Source organism: Saimiri boliviensis, chromosome 4 (genome assembly GCF_048565385.1).
Source record: "Saimiri boliviensis isolate mSaiBol1 chromosome 4, mSaiBol1.pri, whole genome shotgun sequence".
Taxonomy (NCBI): Eukaryota; Metazoa; Chordata; class Mammalia; order Primates; family Cebidae; genus Saimiri; species Saimiri boliviensis.
Genome location: NC_133452.1, coordinates 149,273,040 through 149,294,672, shown reverse-complemented (window position 1 = coordinate 149,294,672; position 21,633 = coordinate 149,273,040). Strand labels below are relative to the sequence as shown.

Here is a 21,633-nt window from a genome sequence, read left to right as displayed (position 1 = left end):
AGCAGTTCGGTTGTTGACAGGGGCTTAAGGCCTGACTACAAAGGGACATGATAAAACTTTCTGGAGCAATGGAAATGTTTTGTATCCTGATTGTGGTGATAGTGACTGCCATATGTTTGTCAAAACACAGCAAACTGTATACTTAAAATTTTATGTTAATATTTCAATAAAGCTTACTAAAGTCAGAATTAGAATCAATTATCTGTCAAACTCCTGAAGTACCTGTTAGAACAATCAGGAGGCCATTAAGTTAAGCTGGGGTTCTGTTAGAGTAGGTAGTCAGGCAGACATGAGCAGGGCAGGAGAGGGCCTCCAACTCAGGAATGTCAGGCAACCATCAGGTGATGGTCAGGTGGATGTTAACACTGATTCTCTGAAATAATACTGGGTTGCAGCCAGCACCAGGGAAAGACAGTCTCCCAATAGACAGGCAACCCCTGAGGCTGATGAGCAGCAACTTCCTGATAAGATCTCCAGAGCTGGGTGAGTGGCCTCAAACATGTACACTAAGAGGCAAAATGACAAGAGTTTAACCAGTATATGACCTTCCTCTAGGAACACCTGACTGATAAGGGAAAAACCTCTCAAGTAAGCATGCGCACAACTTCAGTAAACACATGCACATGTAACTCCTCCCACATGCTGACAGGCCACTGTATATGCAGACAGCCCATCCCAAGGGAAAAATCCAAGGAGGAGAAATGGAAACCCCGGAACCATGCTGAAGTATAAAACCCCAAGTCAAGGGCTGAACAGGGCACTTGGATCTCTCGAGTGGTGCAGTGACTCGGATACCTTCCCTAGTGGTAAGACACCCCTACGCCTCGCCGCCTTTGGCTGGAGGCGTTCAATCCTCTTACGTGGTTTCCTTCTCCTCTTTCACTCTCCTGCTTACTAACCAACCCCTAGAACAATTCCTCTCAGCCACAGTAACTCTGCTCCACCTGGCTATCTCTCTGCTCACACTGAAGGATGGCTTACTGGGGTGGGAAGGACCTAGAAGTCTGCACTGAGTAGACTTGAAACACTAATGACCTCCTTGGACAAGAGGCTCATAACAGTGGTAGTGCTCAAACTGAAGACCATGTAATAATATCTGGTGTTTCCTCTGCTTTTTCAACTAAAATCAGCTCTTTCCCAAAAACCCACCACCACCTATTCTTTCTCTGTATGTCTTCCAAAATGACCTTGCACGCCCACTGGACCAACTGCATCAGGGGTACATCTGCCTTTTCTCTGCTCTCATTTTCCATGCCATGCAACTTTCTTCTCTGACTTAAACACACATTCCTATTTGTTATTCGTGCACCTGCAGCTCTTGCTGTGTTAGCCTGGCAACCAAGAGATGGGCTGTCTTGTGGATGCCCCCTGATATTTATACTTGTTTTTACCTTACCAGCTCCGACGATCTCCGACCCTTTCCCTGTCTGTTGGCTCGCTGCCAGGACAAACACTAATCAGAACCCCAGTTCTCATGACCTACCATGTGCTTTTCATCCCTGTTAGGCTCCAGGGCCATGTTTCTCACTGGCTTTTGAAGTGGTTTGCCTTATAGGACCTCATTCTGTGGCCTTTAAGGACCCCACTGACTTGCTTTTTTTTTTTTTTTGGAATTAGCACCCCTTTGGGAGGAGGGAAAATTCTTTCTCTGCCATTTGCAAGTCCTTATCCCAAACACCAAGTCCTCCAGAGGTTTCTCCTTTACGTCAAGAGGGCAAATAAATGTTACCCTCTCAAATCCAAGGGCTGCTGTTTTTGGGAGTATATGAAGGCTTTCCATGAGTCTTCCTCTTGCTTTGTCCTGCAGCAGAGGGATTGCTCTATCTGTTTAAGCATTTGTTCTGCATGTTAACCTGGGAGGATGAAGAACCCCAAATATACATTTCCCTCCATTCCTCTAATCACTTCCATGCCCTTCTCAATATGCATCAAGACCTTTGAGGGTCTGAAGGGAGGGAAGTCCAGCCCCCTTTTAGCAATTGGATGAAAAACAGGCTTCTTGTCTAAAGATCATGGGAAATGCGAATCTGGGAAAAAAGATAATCATTTCGTTGCTAGAACACTCTGAACAAGAGTCACTATAAGGTCACGGAGACAAGGATACAAGCCAGCCCAAGGTGGCAGGCGCAGGAGACCGAAGTACCCATATAAAGATGAAGATTAGTTCCCGGCTACAAACACAAAACTGATTACCACTTCAACACAGATGAAGGCTACTCCCAGAAATGGGATGGGACCAGGGCAGGGTTACCCGGTAAACACTGGTTCATTCTGGAACCCTTTGGATGAATGGAGGGCACCCTGTTCACTTTGGTCTACCACAGGCACAGGACTAAGAGAACAAGGAGAGACGCCCTCTTCTCACCTCTGTTCTCTCTTTACAAATGGGTAATTGTGCCTCCATAAAACAAGGGACCAAGGTTAGGGGTGCCTGGTAAGCACTGGTTCATTCTGGAACCCCTAGGATGAATGGAGGACACCCTATTCACTCTGGACTGCCATATGCAAAGGAAAAATGGATGAATGGGGTAACAGCCTACTCACTCTGGTCTGCAGTAAGTTCAGGGAAAAAAAAAGTAGGGAAACTGGAGGGGTTGCCTTCTTTTTCCCTTCTCTCCTCTGTTCTCTCTTTGTGGGTAAGTAATAGATTCTCCATACCACAGGACACACTCCTCCTCTGTGCTGCTCATGAGGGGAAACCGTCTTTTCTCATTCATTTTTAGCGATGCCAGAATACCCTATGCCCCTTTTGGGTAGAGATATTTTGTTCAGACTAGGGGCTTAGTCAACCTTTCCTCCAAGGCTTTCACCTCCTTTTTCTTTTTTTCTAATTGCATTTTAGGTTTTGGGGTACATGTGAAGAACATGCAAGATTGCTGCATAGGCACACACATGGCAGCATGATTTGCTGCCTTCCTCCCCATAACCTATATCTGGCATTTCTCCCCATGTTATGCCTCCCCAACTCCCCACCCCCTGCTGTCCCTCCCGTTTCCCCCGCCAGAGACCCCAGTGTGTGATGCTCCCCTCCCTGTGTCCATGTGTTCTCACTGTTCAATACCCACTTATGAGTGAGAACATGCGGTGTTTGATTTTCTGTTCTTGTGTCAGTTTGCTGAGAATGATGGTTTCCAGGTTCATCCATGTCCCTACAAAGGACACGAACTCATCGTTTTTGATGGCTGCATAATATTCCATGGTGTATATGTGCCACATTTTCCCTGTCCAGTCTGCCATCGATGGGCATTTGGGTTGGTTCCAGGTCTTTGTAAACAGTGCTGCAATGAACATTCATGTGCATGTGTCCTTATAGTAGAATGATTTATAATCCTTTGGATACAAACCCAGTAATGGGATTGCTGGGTCAAATGGAATATCTATTTCTAGGTCCTTGAGGAATCACCACACTGTCTTCCACAATGGTTGAACTAATTTACACTCCCACCAACAATGTAAAAGTGTTCCTATTTCTCCACATCCTCTCCAGCATCTGTTGTCTCCAGATTTTTTAATGATCACCATTCTAACTGGAGTGAGATGGTATCTCAATGTAGTTTTGATTTCCATTTCTCTAATGACCAGTGATGATGAGCATTTTTTCATATGTTTCTTGGCCTCACATATATGAGGCCATATATATATGTCTTCTTTTGTAAAGTGTCTGTTCATATCCTTCACCCACTTTTGAATGGGCTTGTTTGTTTTTTTCTTGTAAATCTGTTTTAGTTCTTTGTAAATTCTGGATACCAGCCCTTTGTCAGATGGGTAAACTGCAAAAATTTTTTCCCATTCTGTTGGCTGCCAATTCACTCTAATGACTGTTTCTTTTGCCGTGCAGAAGCTGTGGAGTTTGAGTAGGTCTCATTTGTCTATTTTGCCTTTTGTTGCCAATGCTTTTGGTGTTTTGGTCATGAAGTCCTTGTCTACGCCTATGTCCTGAATGGTTTTGCCTAGATTTTCTTCTAGGATTTTTATGGTGTTAGGTCTTATGTTTAAGTCTTTAATCCATCTGGAGTTAATTTTAGTGTAAGGTGTCAGGAAGGGATCCAGTTTCTGCTTTCTGCACATGGCTAGCCAGTTTTCCCAACACCATTTATTAAACAGGGAATCCCTTCCCCATTACTTGTTTTTGTCAGTTTTGTCAAAGATCAGATGGTTGTAGATGTGTGGCATTGCCTCTGAGGCCTCTATTCTGTTCCACTGGTATATATCTCTGTTTTGGTACCAGTACCATGCTATTTTGATTACTGCAGCCTTGTAGTATAGTTTGAAGTCTGGTAGTGTGATGCCTCCCGCTTTCTTTTTGCTTAGAATTGACAGGTTTGCGGGCTCTCTTTTGGTTCCACGTGAAGTTTAAGGCGTTTTTTCCAGTTCTGTGAAGAAGGTCATTGGTAGCTTGATGGGGATGGCGTTGAATCTGTAAATTACTTTGGGCAGTATGGCCATTTTCATTATATTGATTCTTCCTAACCATGAACATGGAATGTTTCTCCATCTATTTGTGTCTGCTCTTATTTCGTTGAGCAGTGGAACACCCCCTTTTTCAAATGCAATCATATGCTTCAAGGAAACCATACACAAGGATGAACTGCTCATAGACCTTCCCATTTATCCAGAGGTCTGGGCCTCAGGAATACCAAGAAAGGCTGTAATAGCAATGCCTATGGTAATTCAGCTCAGGAATCTTCTAGCTATCCTTCTAGAAGGCAGTTTCCTCTTTGGCTACAGGCCAAAGAGGGATTTCAGCTCCTGACTGAAAAATTTCAAAAACGTGGATTATTAATACCCTGTAATCTGCTCTGTAACACCCCATCTTCCCTATTAAAAAGAGCAATGAAGAATATAGGCAAGTCCAGGACCTGTGAATCATAAATGAGGCAGTAGTCCCAATACACCCAATGATCCCCAACTCATATGTAATTCTGCCCCAACCTCCAGATGCTCAGTGGTTTTCAGTCTTAGACCTTAAAGACGCTTTCTTTTGTACCCCCCATCGACCCATCCTCTCAATTTCTATTTGCATTTGAGTGGGAGAATGAAAAAGGAAGGAGTCAACAGCTTGCCTGGACAGTGCTTCCACAGGGTTTCAGAGACACTCCCCATTGTTCTGGGTAAGCCCTACCTAGAGATTTGCAGGACCTAACTCTTAAGAGGGGAGAGTGTCTCCTACAATACATGGATGACCTGTTGATCTCCTCCTCAACAGGAGAACTGGGAATCCAACATCTAGTCTAAACACTAAATTTCCTTGCAGACAGCGGGTACGAGGTATCCAAGGCCAAGGCACAGCTACTAAGACAAGATGTCCAATACTTGGAATAATCCTGATCCTAACCCTCAGAGAACGTAAGCTCTCCCCAGAACAGAGAAAAGCCATCCTTAGAATACCTACCCCAATCACGTAAAAGCAACTTCGGGCTTTTCTGGGGATCACAGGATGTTGCAGACTTTGGATACTGGGGTATGGTGGAATTGTTAAGTCCTTATATCAGGCTCTAAAAGAAAGAAACTGATAGGGACCAACTTCTCTGGGAAAGGGATCAGGAGCAAGCCTTTAGGCAGCTAAAAACTGCCCTCTCCCAAGTCCCAACCCCTTGGGCTACCCATACCTGCCAAATCATTTCAGCTTTTTGTCTCTGAAAGGCAAGGTATAGCCCTAGGAGTTCTAACTCAAACCATCGGGACAATCAAACGTCCTGTAGGTTACTTTTCAAAGAACCTAGATCCAGTAGCACAAGGGTAGCCACACTGCCTTAAAGCAGTGGCTGCAGCGGCCCTCCTACTAGAGGAGGCCCTCAAAATCACTATGGGACAGTCAATTCAGCTCCTGATATCCCACCAAATAGGCCCTTTTTTGGACATAAAGGGTCACAATGGCTTTCTGAAAACACACTGCTAAAGTACCAAGTATTGTGGTTAGAAAACCCACAGGTAACAGTAGTTGAGCAGTGTTCCACCCTTAACCCAGTTTCCTTACTGCCACAACCAGGAGGCCATAACAACACATTTGTATTGTGAGATACTTAACCAATTTATGCCAGCCAGGAAGACTTAAAAGATCAGCTCCTAGATAATCCAGACAACATATGGTTTCAGGTGGGAATAGCTTTGTCAGGGATAGAACTAAATATGCAGGTTATGCTATGATGTCCCTTTACCAAGTTATAGAGGCTAAAGCTCTGTTCCCGGGGACCTCTGTGCAACTAACCAAACTCATTGCGATGACCAGAGCCCTAAACTAGGGGAAAGAAAAGGAGTATAGACAGATTCCAGATACACCTTTCTGGTGCTTCATACCCACACGGCTATCTGAAAGGACAGGATGTACCTAACAGCTCCACATACTCATATTAAGGAGGGGCCTCAAATCTGAGAGCTACTAGAGGCTGTTCATTTGCCCCAGGAAGTGGCAGTAGTGCACAGTAAGGACACCAGAGGGGCTCCAATTAAACTGCATGGGGAAATAGGTTAGCTGACTAAACAGCTAAAGAGGCAGGCATTTCAAAAAGATACCGTCATGGGGGCCTTGCTCCTCCCTCTCCCCAGTGAACTGCACCCTCTCCAATACACTAAGAAAGAAACAGATTGGGCCACCCAACACGGGTATTGAAAAGAAACCAATGGAGAGGTAGAGAGAACTTCTCCGTCTACCTAAAGGCTCCCAATGGAAGTCATCAAGAGTTTACAGGACTCCTGCCACTTTGGAAAAGACAGTCTAGGGTAAATTTGTAGACAGATGTTCAGTGGGTAGGGACTAAATAAAACTATTCAACAGGCTTGTCAAGTCTGCACTCTGTGCACCATAAATAATCCTGAGGGGGAAGCCCTCTCCATCAGTAAGTCCAATCCAAAGGGGAGGTACATACCCTGGCAGATGGACTTCACTCAGATTCCTGCACACTACAGATGTTAAGTACCTCTTGGTCTGTGTAGACGGCTTCACAGGATGGGAAGAAGCCTGCCCCAAAAGGACTGAAAAGGCACAGGAGATAGCTAAATTCCTCCTAAACAAACTCATTCCCCAGTTCAGGCAACCCAGGTCATTGCAGAGCAACAATGGTTCATCTTTCATTTCCCAATTAACTCAGCAGGTTAGTAGTACCCTAGACATAAAGCTTTACTCTGCCTGGAGACTTAACCTTCAGGAAAAGTGGAATGAACTAACTAAATCCCCAAACACATCCCCAACAAACTCTGTCAGGAAACAGCACAGACATGGGTGGACCTCTTAGCTTCAGATCTCCTTCTGATTCCTTGCCCCTAATGCTCCCTTGCAATTAAGCCCCTTTGAGGCCTCATATGGTAGGCCATTCCTATATTCTGACATTACTAGATGAAGAAACTGCCAAAATCACCCACTATATTTCTTTAGCAGGCTTCCAAGAGGCCCTCTGGGAATATGGTTTACAAACCCAAAATCTGAAGGGGAAAAATTCCCACCTCTACATGCTTCAGGCTCACAACTTCTCATTAATGTCTTGAAAGATGGAAGTTCAAATTCCCAACAAACTACAATCTAAAAGGGCCCCTTCACCATTCTATTATCTACCCCTACAGCCATTACAGTACTGGAGATTGCCAGCTAGATCCATCACACCCAAGTGAAGCCGTGGAAAAGCCCTTAAACACCAGAGCCAGAACCAGCAACCTCAGCTCCAGAATACACTTGCAAGGCACTAGAAGATCTGAAATTCCTCTTTAAACAAAAAGATAAGTAAAGCCTCACCAACAGCCTTTCACCTCAAAGTAAGGTGATCCCAATATTAGAAATTTTATTTACAATTGCTCTGATTATCACTATTTTAACCCTAACTTATACACCACCAGGAGTTCCACTGGCATCTTGCTTTGTGACCAGTTTCTCTCTTAAGTCACTATGGGCCTGCTCCTGCTGGTTCTCATTCTCACTCCTTTACTAGCAGCCTACCGCCATCCTGATTTCCAGTTACTGGAAAAAGCTCAGCAACTGCTCCAAAGCACAGGATCCCCTTACTCCACCAATTGCTGGTTATGTACTAGCTCATCCACTAAAACACCAGGAAGAGCTTATCCAGCCTCGTCCAGAGAATGGACAACCATAGAGGCAGAATTACATATTTCCTATCAATGGGACCCTAATCTGAAAGGACTGATCAGGCCTGCAAATAGCCTTCTTTCAAAGGTAAAGCAAGATTTCCCTGACATCCGCAAGGAACCTCCCATTTTTGGACCCATCTTTACTAATGTCAACTTAATAGGAATAGCCCCTATTTGTGTTACGGCTAAAAGGAAAGATGGAACAAATGTAGGCACTCTTCCAAGTACAGTCTGTAAGGTTACTCTCACCGTAGATCCTAACCAACAGACTTACCAACAGTACACCCACAACCAATTCCACCATCAACCAAGATTTCCCAAACCTCCAAATATTACTTTTCCTCAGGGAACTTTGCTAGATAAATCCACCCAGTTTTGCCAGGGACGCCCAAGCTCATGCAGTACTCGAAATTTCTGGTTCCAGCCTGCTGATTATAACCAATGTCTGCAAATTTCCAACCTCAGCTCAACAGCAGAATGGGTTCTATTGGACCAAACTCGAAATTCTCTTTTTTGGGAAAATAAAACCAAGGGAGCTAACCAGAGCCAAACGCCATGCGTCCAAGTCTTAGCAGGCATGACTATAGCCACCAGCTACCTGAGCATATCAGCAGTCTCAGAATTTTCTGGAACCTCCGTCACCCCCTTATTTAGTTTCCATATCTCTACATGTCTTAAAACTCAAGGAGCCTTCTATATTTGTGGTCAATCGATTCACCAATGCCTCCCCACCAACTGGACTGGAACTTGTACCATAGGCTATGTATCCCCGGACATCTTCATAGTCCCTGGCAATCTCTCTCTTCCAATACCAATATATGGGAATTCCCATTTTCTCAGGGTGAGGAGGGCTATCCATTTAATTCCCTTTCTTGTAGGACTCGGCATTGTAGGCAGTGCGGGAACCGGAATTGCTGGAATTGCAAAAGCTTCCTTCACTTATAGCCAGCTCTCAAAGGAAATAGCCAACAACATTGAGGCCATGGCTAAAACATTAACGACCGTGCAAGAACAAATCGACTCTTTGGCAGCGGTAGTCCTCCAAAATCGTCGAGGACTAGACATGTTAACAGCAGCACAGGGAGGAATTTGTTTGGCCTTAGACGAAAAATGTTGCTTTTGGGTAAATCAATCAGGAAAAGTACAAGACAACATCAGACAACTCCTAAATCGAGCCTCCACTTTACAGGAACAAGCCACTCAGGGCTGGTTAAATTGGGAAGGAACTTGGAAATGGTTCTCTTGGGTTCTTCCCTTTACAGGCCCACTTGTTAGTCTCCTACTTTTGCTCCTTTTTGGTCCATGTCTCCTAAATCTAATAACCCAATTTGTCTCCTCTCGCCTTCAGGCCACAAAGCTCCAGATGAAACTCAGTAAGAGAGGCTGTCCTCGCAATAGTCAAGAGTCACCCTTCTAAAGAGGACCCCTAGACTCCTCATTAGCGGGACACAACAGAGGCAAATCCTGCCCCGCCTCCTTTGGACCTGGATGGATACTGCTTTCGCCAATCCACAGAGCCCCCTGCCCTGACAGCTAGCAAGAGGCCAAGACCCACAGAACAACCACTACAGACCCTCTGTCAGCAGGAAGCAGTTAAAGAAGACTGACCTTCGTCCATTTTCCCAAATAATTGGGTCTTGGACTCTTGGCAGGGGGGAAATGTTAGAGCAGGTAGCTAGTCAGACATGAGCAGGGCAGGGGAGGGCCCATCCACCAGGAATGTCAGGCGACCATCAGGTGATGGTCAGGCTATTGTCACGCTGTGCCTCTAACATAATAATGGGTGGCAGCCGGTGCCAGGGAAAGATGGTCTCCCAACAGACAGGAAACACCCGAAGCTGGTGATCAGCAGCTTCCCGGTAAGATCTCAGGAATTGGGGGAGCAAGCTTAAGCATGCGCACAGAGGCAAACGGTGGAGTTTAACTGGTATATCACCTTCCTTCAGGAAGGCTCAACTGGACAGAAAAACGCCTCCAGTGAACATGCGCACAACTTTAGTAAAAACACTGCATATGCATCCTCTCTCAAGTGCTGGCAGGCCACTATGCATGTAGACAGCCTGCCCAAAGAAAAATCTGAGGAGGAGAAATGGAAACCCCGGAAGCATTCCATTGCATGTAACTCCAAGTCAGGGGCCTAACAGGGGAACTGGATCTCTCAAGTTGCCAGCTTGGCTCTCTTCAAGTGCACTTTGCTTCCTTTTGTTCTTGCTCTAAAATTTACTCCTGCCCTAAAACTTGCCTCAGATTGTCATTGTCACACTGCCTTATGCCCCGCCACCACCTGGCCAAATTCTTTCCTATCTTACGACGGGGCAAGCATCAAGTCTGCTGCAGACCCATCGGATTTGCTGTGGGTAACAGTTCCAGCATTTAGGTTCCAGCAACCAAACAAACTAACACCCAACTTAGGGTAAACAGCCAAACAAAGCTTAAGCTTAACCAATTAGAAACCACCAACTAACCTCTAACTAGGACATTTCTACTTGAACCAATCAAATATTTTCTTTGTCTTGCTTCTGTAAGCACCTTATAAAAGTTTCCCCTTGGCACCTCGGTAGAGAGCCCCAATTGCTTGCAGTTTGGCACCGCCTGATTCATGAATCACCCTTGCTCAAATAAACTCTCTAAAATGCTAATGTGCCTAAGTTGATTTCTTAATACATCTTTGCAGACTGTATGACAACCAATGAACTAGACAATCTATAAGATGTGTTCACACTTTTCTGTAATCAACACATTCTAAAGCAGTCTACTTACTATCTTTGAAATGTACATTATCTATCCTAAGTAAAGCTGTATTAATCTAAGGATAGCTGAAATTTCTAAAACTAAATTTAATCTTTAAAAATTGATTTTTCAAAAGTCAATTAATTCATATATATCCACCTGTACTGAAGCCATCCTTACAGGGTTAATGAGAATTCTGGACAGATGTATCGTTATTATTAAGCATTAATCAAGCTGTACTTTGACCCATTTCCTTGTAACCAAAAGTCACAATACACTAGACACTGTCCATTTGCATCTCTATTGTTCCTAAAAATAGGATTTTTGAGTTAGAATCATAAGGCTTTTAAGAATTGCTTACAATGTTTTTCAGATTCTAGAAATACAGTGAAATAGCTGTCACCAGTTTAAGACCAGTTTAAAGACCCCTATAGAGAAATCAAATCAGCATGAGAATAGTTTCTTTATCTCCCTGTCCCATGGCTTCACCCCTGCACTCTTTGACCAATCAATCAGCTCATTCCAAAACCCTTAAACCCTAGCCCCAAACTCCTCCAAGACGAATTTGGGGTTTCCTTCCATTTCCTCATTCGGAAGCCCTTCCATAAAACCTCTCTGCCGCAACCTGGTATTGTGAGAAACAGTCCTATTACAGTTATAGTACCTCCGTGTAAGACAGATAAGAAAAAACACAGCCAAACCTCAATATTCCTGAATTATTTGTGAATCTATCTACCGGCTGAAATAAGAGAGGTTGAGTGCATTGCTCAAGTCACACAGCTAGTAAGCGGCAACGCTAGCTGTGTGACTTGATCACACAGTCACAGATCAGCCCAAGTCAATGTTAACCATAGAACAACAAAGCTCTGAAATTAAAAATCTGATAGCTAAAATTAAAAATTCAATTTAAGACATAGAAGAAAAAGCCCCCAACACACCCCAAAAGAAAGAGGGAGGAGGGAATTAAGAGATAAAAAAGATAAAGAATCAACCCAACAGATCCAACATACAACTACCAGAACTTTTAGAGAGAAAAAAAAAAAAGAAAAGAAAAGAAAAGAAAATGGAGAGAAGAAAATGATCACAAATCTAGGAGAAAATTTCCCCAGAAATGAGGGAAAAAAATCTGAATTGAAGAGACCTAGAAAAATGAAAGAGACACATATAAAGGTACATCATTATGACATTTCAGTATACCAATGACAAAAAGGTTATCCAAAAAGCATCTAGAAAAAGAAACCAAGTCACATATACTGACAAGGAAATAGAAGGCATTAGAAAAAAAAAAAAAAAAAGAAGGCATTAGATTTTTCAAAACCATTCCTGGAAGCAAGAAATCGATGGAGTAATCATTTTTAAATTTTGGGTGAAAATCATTTGCAACCCCAAATCTATGCAAATTATCAATCAAGTATAAAGGTAGAATATAAATAGACATTTTCAGATATATATTAATTAGCTCATGCATTCTTTCCCAGAAAGCTACTAGAAAATGTGTTCCAACAAAAAAACAATGGAAACTGAAAAAGATAATGACATGAGATCCAGAAAACAGGGTACAGAACAGGATAACAGAGAAAGTACAGCTTTCTGCAGGAGAATGACAAGTGTTCCTGCCTTTAGTAAGGGCAGTGTCACTGAATAGTGGGGGCGGGGGTAGAAAACACTTTAGAATGAACGAGGTGAGAAAGCAAAGACAACCAATATAGACAGAAGGGAAACCTTCCCTAGGAACCGGAACTTTGAACACCCGAATTTACTACGTAAAGGAGCCTGTCAGACCTCTAAAAAAACTATATGAACTCCTTGGGACAGATCTCTGCTATGGACTTTGTGTTCTCAGTTCTTGGTAGGCACTCAATATTCAGTTTTTAGAACTGAATGAAATAAGAAAACAGGAGACCCAGCCTAAAAAGCAGAGCCTCTTAATCTGAACATTATGCTTGGATTCAAAGAAAAGGAGTCCATGAAATCTCTGAAATGGTGGTGGTTGGGTGGGGGGGGGAGTGGTGCGGACAGATAAGTTATATGGGTGAATTTTTCTTTTTTTAAAAAAAAAGGAAGAAAAAAGAAAGGTTCACAGCATTTACCAGACCCTTAAACGGGCTTGTGATCACTAGAAGGATAAAAACAATTGTTTTATGGGCATACAGCTACTCTCTAGCCTTCAGCCAGTGCTAAAGACATGGTGCTTGCTATAGACTGAATTGTGTGCCCTCCAAATTCCTATGTTGAAATCCTAACCCCCAATGTGACTGTACTGTATTTGGAGACAAGGTTTTTTGTTTTTGAGATGGAGCTTCACTCTTGTCACCCAGGCTGGACTACAATGGCGTGATCTCGGCTCACTGCAACCTCTGCCTCCCGGGTTCAAGCAGTTCTCCTGCCTCAGCCTCCCAAGCAGCTGGGATTACAGGCATGTGCCACCATGCCCAGCAAATTTTGGGGGGTTTTATGGTTTGTTTTTTTTTAAGTAAAGATGAGGTTTTGCCATGCTGGCCAGGCTGATCTTGAACTCCTGACCTCAGTGATCTGCCCGCCCTGGCTTTCCAAAGTGCTGGGATTATGGGCGTGAACTGCCTCACTTGGCTTTTTAAAGAGATAATTAAGGTTAAAGTCAAAAGGGTGAGGGGCCATAATCCAGTGATTGATGTCCTTAAAAAGGGATTAGAACACACAGAGGAGAGACTACGTGACTACACAAGGAGAAGACCGCCTTCTACAAGCCAAGGAGAGAAGCCTCAGGAGAAAAATCAACCCTGCTGATCTCTGACTTCTAGCCTCCAGAGCTGTAAAAAATAAGTGTGTTCAGCCCAGCAAGGTGGCTCACGCCTGTAATCCCAACACCTTGGGAGGCCAAGATGGGCAGATCACTTGAGGCCGTGAGTTTGAGATTAGCCTGACCAACATGGAGAAACCCCGTTTCTGCTTAAAATACAAAATTAGCTGGGTGTGGTGGTACCTGCCTGTAATTCCAGCTACTCAAGAGGTTGAAGCAGGAGAATTGCTTGAACCCGGGAGGCGGAGGTTGCACTGAGCTAAGACTGCACCACTGCACTCCAGCCTGAGCAACAAGAGCGAAACGCCATCTCAAAAAAAAAAAAAGGAAAATAAATGTGTTGTTTAAGCCACCCACCCATTTCTGGTATTTTGTCATGGCAGCCCAGTTTCTCTCTCAGGTCTGGTCTGATCCTTACCTCCTCTCCCCAAGTTCCAGCCCCATCCTAGTCAAAAGATGAGGTTACTCCATCATTAGTTCTCCCAACAAAAAAAAAGGTATCGATTACTTCTTCATAGAGCTGTTAGTCTTGACCGTTCCAACCAACTAAGGTGTCCTAGCACAGGGGTCCCCCACCCTAGCACACAGGTCCCTGGTCCATGCAGGAGCTGAGCATTACCATCTGAGCTCTGCCTCCTGTCAGATCAGCAGTACATTAGATTCTCACAAGAGCACGGACCTTATTGTGAACTGTGCATAGGAGGATCTAGGTTGCTTGCTCCTTATGAGAATCTAATGCCTGATGATCTGAAGCATAATAATTTCATCCCAAAATCAACCCGGCCCCATCTGTGGAAAAATTGTTTTCCATGAAATGAGTCCCTGGTGCCAAAAAGGTTGGAGACTGCTGTCCTGGAACACCCCATCTCCTTAATGTTTCTGAAACTGAAAGCACTTTTAGAAAAATATGTAATTACACCATCAAATAGCTGTTTAGAGATGAGAGAGCAATTAGGAATTCTGAAACCACAAAGGTAAGTTTGGCAAATATCCTAGCCAAGACATGGTAGGGTCTACACGTCCCAACCCCATGTCCAGGTAGTTTGCATATTCAAACTAGAAAGGGAAATACATGCTTTCCCTCCTTCCCCAAATCCAAACGTATCACAAGGAACTTGTTTTCCTTACTTCAAGAACCTTAAACATCTACAATTAGTTCAATATTCTAATATTCTTCGGCTTGTTGACATCACAAGCAGAAAATTGAGAAAGGTTATTCAATTGCTTTATCTCATCAGAAAAGAAAGCCTGGTAAACTAGAAGCTTTAATCTGGCATTATAGTAAAGCACAACAAGTTTTAAACATACACGCAAGGCCAGGCATGGTGCTCACATCTGTAATCCCAGAACTCTGGGAGGCCAAGGTGGGTGGATCACATGATCCACCCAGGAGTTCAAGATCAGCCTGGCCAACATGGTGAAACCTCATCTCTACTAAAAATACAAAAATTAGGGCGTGGCGGTGGGCGCCTGTAATTCCAGCTACTCAGGAGGCTGAGGCAGGAGAATCGCTTGAACCCAGGAGGTTGCAGTGAGCCAAGATCGTGCCATTACACTCCAGCTTGGGTGACAAGAGCAAGACTCCATCTCAAAAAATAAAATAAACATACAAGTATATGAATACATATACATGCATATGCACAAATGCACACATATCTTCCCCAAGCAGTGTCACTAAATATTAATTTGTATATTTATCGTGTAATAAACATGCCCGATAGTATCTATATGAATTCTGACCCATTATTACATCAACCTGAACCCATACTTCAGTCTTATAAATATGTGTAAACTCAATGACATGTGTTCTACATACTTTTCAGATTTTCACAATTGCTCAGCCACTTTGCTAAGAAGCCTGTGGTTATCAGCTATTATGTATAAAGAAATCAAAAAGCTCTAAAATTGGCCTAACATCAATGAATGTCTCCTCATTCCAAGAAGGAAAGCACGCACAGCATTCAAAAACAGCACCATTATTATAGAACTGAGAGTTATGTTACCCGACCCTGGAAGTTTAATATAGCTGGTGTTTTTAAGCTCTGCCCGGTCTTGACATCTCTTCTTGGAATTGAGTTTAAGTAAACAATTTCACACGTGCTGAAAACCCAACTCTACCCCACCAGCTGATGAAACGAAGGTGACACCTCTCATTATTAAGGTCAGAATCTGTGTAGAAGAAAAAAGACTAACCAATCGCTTCACCTTCGAATGCAGGCCAAGGTTACAATCTGGGCAGCCTGTGGTGAGAATGAAATCAGGAGCAGACGCTGCCGGTGAAGCAAGACAGGGTTTCACCCCTGGACCCTGTCCTGTCCCTCCCCAGGATGCCCGAGGGCCGGCCATGGGTAAGGGGCCCACCTCTGCGCTCAGCCCTGAGGGGCTAAGGGACAACAGTTGATTTCGAGACACTTGTCCGTCCACGCCCTTTTGTTTTTTGAAAAGACAATGCCAACAGATCGACCCGGGCTGTGGAACTGCCCCGCGGCTGCCGCCCCCACTCACCGCACACCATCAGCAGCAGGACGATCAGCAGCGTGGCCACGAACACGAGCAGGGTCAGCCCGACGCTGTGCCACATTTTGGGGGCAGGAGGACGGTCGGCTCGAGTCGGTGGGCGCGGACGGCGGTGGGCGCGGGCGGCGGCGAGTCCTGAGCTTCAGTGGCGGGCGCCGGGCGCGGCTGGGCGCCGGGGCGGCATGGGCGGCTGGCGCCCCCTCGGCAGCGCCCCCAGGGGGCGGGACGGCGCAAAGGCGGGCACCGCGGGACCGCCCGCCAGCCTGCCCGATCCCCTTCCCGCCTGGCTAGCCAGAGCGCCGGAGGCAGGCGGGACGGCGGGCGCCCTAGTCCTTCATCGCCCCGGAAAGCCGAGGCCGCGGCTGCCGGAGACCCAGGCGGCGGCCGGATGCGCTTCCATGGCGGACTCTGCACGCCTGTCGGGAGGACGGAAGGCGAAATCAGAGACACACGGCGGCCACAAGGCCCCTCGTCGCTGTCCACCCAAGGTCCCTGAGCCCCTAGGGATGCCAGCTGTCAGCGTCTCCCGGCCGGTACTATAGCGGCTTCTCGGTCCTAGGCCCCCTCCCGCTGCGGCAGCTCATCAGCGAGCTCGCCTCCTCCGCGGCGCGGGGGCGGCTGGGAAATGGAGTACAGCGCCTGGTGCAGACCGGGGCGTGGGGGGGGTGGGGACGGCGTGTTGTCGCGCAGGGACTACAACTCCCAGAATGCACCGCCCAGTCGGGCTACTCTGCTTCCATCCTCTGGCCGCTCTGCTTAGGATTTGCTCGAGCCGCCGACGGCGGTGGGCTGGCCTTCTCCAAAGCCGCGGAGCTGGTTGCCCCTCCTGCTGAGGCGCCGGTGAGATTTCAATCATTATTCCATACACAAAGTCGTTTTGTTTCTAGCCGTGATCGATGAAGTACGCTGAGGGAGGAAAGAGGAGGCGGCTGCCTGACAAACTGGTTGCTCATGCAACTAGCCCTGTTAACGGGGGAGAGGGTTGGATATTTGGGACTTTGAGGAAGTACTCAGGTTCCTGCCGAAAAGACGGATCAGGACACGAAATCTCATTTTTCCCTTGCAACAAATGTTCTGTTCTATCTTTTTGGAGGTAATGCATCTCAGAAATGGCCCGCAGGTGACTTAAGGACAGCTGCGTTGCCCTCAGATCACCTGCCTGAGTTGTAAGTTAGACTCAGCTGCCTCCTTGAGACCAAGCGACAGGTGACCCACAGCTTGGAGATTTTACCGCACTGGCTTACACCTCTGCAAAACGAGACACTTTAGTAATCTCAACTCTTCTGTCTCCACTTAAAATTAAAACTCCCTGCTTCCGCCAGATTACATTCATTTGTTAAAGAGGTGCCCCCAGAAGAAAAGAGGGTAAATGTGTCCCTCTTTTAGAAGGAATTAGAGCCTTCTTGTTTTCCTGTGACTCTTGTTGCCTGAATACCATTCTACTCTTCTAGAAATTACTGTTGCCTGTCTTCTGTCTCCAAAAACAAACACCGAAGTTCTTTTTTTTTTTTTTTTTTTTTGAGACGGAGTTTCACTCTTGTTACCCAGGCTGGAGTGCAATGGCGCGATCTCCGCTCACCGCAACCTCCGCCTCCTGGGTTCAGGCAATTCTCCTGCCTCAGCCTCTTGAGTAGCTGGGATTACAGGCACGCGCCACCATGCCCAGCTAATTTTTTGTATTTTTAGTAGAGACGGGTTTTCACCATGTTGACCAGGATGGTCTTGATCTCTTGACCTCGTGATCCACCTGCCTCGGCCTCCCAAAGTGCTGGGATTACAGGCAAACACCGAAGTTCTAAGCAGCAATCCCTTGATTTAATAAATGTTATCCTGGCCAGACCCAGCTGCCCTACTGTGTGAACTGTAGCAACATATAGGAACAAATACCATATATTTAAAAAATACATTAAAGGGGCTGGGCGCGGTGGCTCACGCCTGCAATCTCAGCACTTTGGGAGGCCGAGGCGGGCAGATTACAAGGTGAAGATATCGAGACCATCCTGGCCAACATGGTGAAAACCCGTCTCTACTAAAAATACAAAAATTAGCTAGGCTTGGTGGCATGCATCTGTAGTCCCAGCTGCTCGGGAGGCTGAGGCAGGAGAACCTGGGAGGCGGAGGTTGCAGTGAGCTGAGATAGCGCCAGTGCGCTCTGGCGCCTGGCAACAGAGCAAGACTCTGTCTCCAATATACACATATATGTATATATATGTACACACATTAAGGGATAATTGTTTACTTTGCAGCAGATTTAATATAGATTCCTGTGAAGGGAATGAACCTAGTGCAATTAAGATATATTCACCAAAAAAAAAAAAAAAAAGCAATTTGTGCTTTTTTTATGGATAGTTTAATTATATTGCATAAGTAAAACACATTTTATTAAAAGCCAGTTGAAAATAGCTGTCAGGGTCAGGCGCAGTAGCTCACGCCTGTAATCCCAGCACTTTGGGAGGCTGAGGCAGGCAGATCACCCAAGGTCAGGAGTTGGAGACCAGCCTGGCCAACATGGTAAAACCCGGTCTCCACTAAAAATACAAAAATTAGGGCATGGTGGTGGACACCCATAATCCCAGCTACTCGGGAGGCTGAGGTAGGCAAATCACTTGATCCTGGGAGGTGGAGGTTACAGTGAGCCAGTATCACACCACTGCACTCCAGCCTGTGCGACAGAGTGAGACTCTGTCTCCAAAAAAAAAAAAAAAAAGGAAAAAGAAAGCAGCCGTGAGAACTAAAAGAATTTATTTTAAAAGACCTTTTCATAATCCCAGCACTTTGGGAGGCCGAGGCGGGTGGATCACGAGGTCAAGAGATCGAGACCATCCTGGTCAACATGGTGAAACCCCGTCTCTACTAAAAATAGAGAAAAAAAAAAAATTAGCTGGGCATGGTGGTGCATACCTGTAATCCCAGCTACTCAGGAGGCTGAGGCAGGAGAATTGCCTGAACCCAAGAGGCGGAGGTTGCTGTGAGCCGAGATCGCGCCATTGCACTCCAGCCTGGGTAACAAGAGCGAAACTCTGTCTCAAAAAAAAAAAAAAAAGACCTTTTCAGTCGTGAGAAGAACTAAAAGAATTTATTTTAAAAGACCTTTTTCTCTTTCATTCACATACATTGGAATACCTATAGGTGCCAGATACTGTTCTAAGTGCTGGGGATACAGCAGTGAATAAGACAAAGTGCCTGTACTCAAGATGCTTATATGACAGTTGGAAGAAACAGACAATAAGCACAAATAGAGAAGTCTCAGGAACTGCTGTTAATAATTCAGTCATGAAAACAAGCAGGACAATGCGATAAATGTAGGTATGTTATTCTAGCTTATTGTGGGGATCAGGGAAGGTCTTCCTGAGGAAGTAGCGTTTAATCTTGAGTCCTGAATGACAAGGAGGATTCATGGAAAGACCTAGAGGAAGAACACACCAGGTAAGAATTAGGGCAAAAGCCACAAGAAGCAAATGAACTTGGCCATTGCTCTAGGCCTTGTCAATGTTTCTTAGCTCTGGATGCACATTTCAAATACCTAGGGAGATTTGTAAATTATGAATGACTAGACCTCATCCCCATACCGAATGAACAGAATCTCTGGGAGTAGGGCCTAAGCATGGTTGTTTTTTATTTTTGTTTTGAGACAGTCTCACTCTGTCACCCAGGCTGGAATGTAGTGGTGTGGTCTTGGCTTACTGCAACCTCCACCTCCCAGGTTCAAGCAATTGTTGTACCTTAGCCTCCTAAGTAGCTGGGATTAGATTACAGGCTTGTGCTACCATGCCTGGCTAATTTTTTGTATTTTTCAGTAGAGATGGGATTTTGCTGTGTTGTCCAGTCTGGTCTCGAACTCCTGGCTTCAAGTGATCCGCCTGCCTGGGCCTCCCAAAGTGCAGGGAATTACAGGTGCGAGCCACTGCACCTGGCCGAGCATGGTTTGTTTTTTAAAGCTCGGAGGTGATTCTAATCCGTATTCACGATTGAGAACCATTGCTCTTAAAGCAGTGGTTCCCAAAGAATGGTCTCTAGACCAGTAACATCAGCATCACCTACAAAAAATACCCAAAAATTAGCCAGGAGTGGTGGTGCATGCCTGTAGACCCAGCTACTCTAAAGGCTGAGGTGGAAGGATCACCTAAGCCCAGGGATGTTGAGGGTGTAATGAGCTGTGATTGTGCCACTGCACTCTAGCCTGGGCTGCAGATTGAGACCTTATGTCAGAAGAAAAAAAAAAAAAAAACCTGAAAAGCTTGAGTGAACTCCTTTGCCTCTTTCACCCTGTAAGGACACAGCAAGAGGTGCCATCTATGAAGCAGCGAGCCCTCATCAGACACTGAATCTGCTGGCACCTTGATCTTGGACTTCTTAGCCTCCAAAATTGTACGTAATAAATTTCTTTTGTTTATAAACTACCATCTAAGGTATTTGTTACAGCAGCTTGAACTAAGACATATGCAAACATATATGTATATATGACGTACTAAGTATAAAACAATCCAAGGCTATCACAAGGTAAGCACATAACTGCTAAATGTAATTTACACTAGTGTTTCTCAAGTCTGTTCATCAAAACATGAAGAACATTAAAAAATTACAGATCCTCTATACCTCCTTCCCTAACTTCGGTATTCCTGATATGAAACTTACAAATTTTTTTCTTGAAACAGCATCTTGCTCTGTCTCCCAGGCTGGAATGCAGTGGCATCATCTCGGCTCACTGCAGCCATCTCCCAGGTTCCAGAGATTCTCCCATTTCAGCATCCCAAAGTAGGTGGAATTATAGGTGTGTGCCACCATGCTTGGCTAAATTTTTTTTTATTTTTAGTAGAGACGAGGTTTCACCTTGTCCAGGCTAGTCTCTTTTTTTTTTTTTTTTTTTTTTCTTCAGGCTAGTCTCAAACTCCTGACTCAAGTGATCCTCCCAACTCCTGAAGTGCTGGGATTACAGGTATGAGCCACCTTGCCTGGCCCGAAATCTAGGAATGTTTTTAAAGCTTCCTGGATAATTCCAATGTATAGATAAGACTGATAACTGAGCCAGGTGTGGTGGCTCATGCCTGTAATTCCATCACTTTGGTAGGCTAACATGGGCAGATTACTTGAGCGCAGGATTTCGAGACCAGCCTAGGTAATATGGCGAAAACCTAACTCTACAAAAAAATAAAATTAGCCAGGCATGGTGATACATGCCTGTGGTACCAGCTACTCAGGAGGCTGAGGTGGTAGGATCACTTGAGCCTGGGAGGTTGAGGCTGCAGTGAGCCATTGGCTTAGAGGAGGTAGGAGATAAGTAAACAGGAGTCAAGGAAGTCTTATTGAGGAGGAATATGGACAGACATTGCAGGAGGAGGAGGGAGGCTGTCAGAAAGGAGAAAGCACAGCATTTTATATAGGGATGAGAATAGTAAAAGGACTCTGCAAATAGCTGTGGCTTATTTTTTTATTATTATTATTTTTATTAAGAATGGAGTCTCACTCTTATCACCCGGGCTGGAGTGCAGTGGTGTGATCTCAGCTCACCGCAACATCCGCCTCCTGGGCTC

The 21,633-nt window shown here is 45.1% G+C and overlaps 2 protein-coding genes and 1 long non-coding RNA gene across 5 annotated transcripts in view; 2 read left to right on the top strand and 1 right to left on the bottom strand.

Moving 5' to 3' along the window:
* SMIM13 (small integral membrane protein 13) overlaps positions 1-16,737 on the bottom strand; it is a 109,255-nt gene extending 92,518 nt beyond the window's left edge. For all 3 annotated transcript variants that reach the window (XM_074398433.1, XM_074398432.1, XM_003927349.3), the window contains exon 1: positions 16,091-16,737. In XM_074398433.1, coding sequence (XP_074254534.1) covers positions 16,091-16,166 — 76 coding nt within the window. In that variant the 5' untranslated portion in view covers positions 16,167-16,737. The remainder of the gene's footprint in view (positions 1-16,090) is intronic.
* Positions 645-10,715, top strand: ERVFRD-1 (endogenous retrovirus group FRD member 1, envelope). The gene is made up of 2 exons (NM_001305073.1): positions 645-806; positions 7,558-10,715. The coding sequence occupies exon 2, from the start codon at positions 7,877-7,879 to the stop codon at positions 9,491-9,493; it is 1,617 nt and encodes a 538-aa protein (NP_001292002.1). The 5' UTR covers positions 645-806; positions 7,558-7,876; the 3' UTR covers positions 9,494-10,715.
* Positions 16,738-16,838: 101 nt separating the features above from the next.
* LOC141584394 (uncharacterized) overlaps positions 16,839-21,633 on the top strand; it is a 15,120-nt gene continuing 10,325 nt past the window's right edge. Inside the window, exons 1-2 of the long non-coding RNA XR_012517436.1 lie at positions 16,839-16,942; positions 20,376-20,470. This is a non-coding gene — a long non-coding RNA (uncharacterized LOC141584394). The remainder of the gene's footprint in view (positions 16,943-20,375; positions 20,471-21,633) is intronic.

Excerpts from the sequence above, each read along its gene's own strand:
- ERVFRD-1 (NM_001305073.1), top strand. The coding sequence starts at position 7,877 with ATGGGCCTGCTCCTGCTGGTTCTCATTCTCACTCCTTTACTAGCAGCC.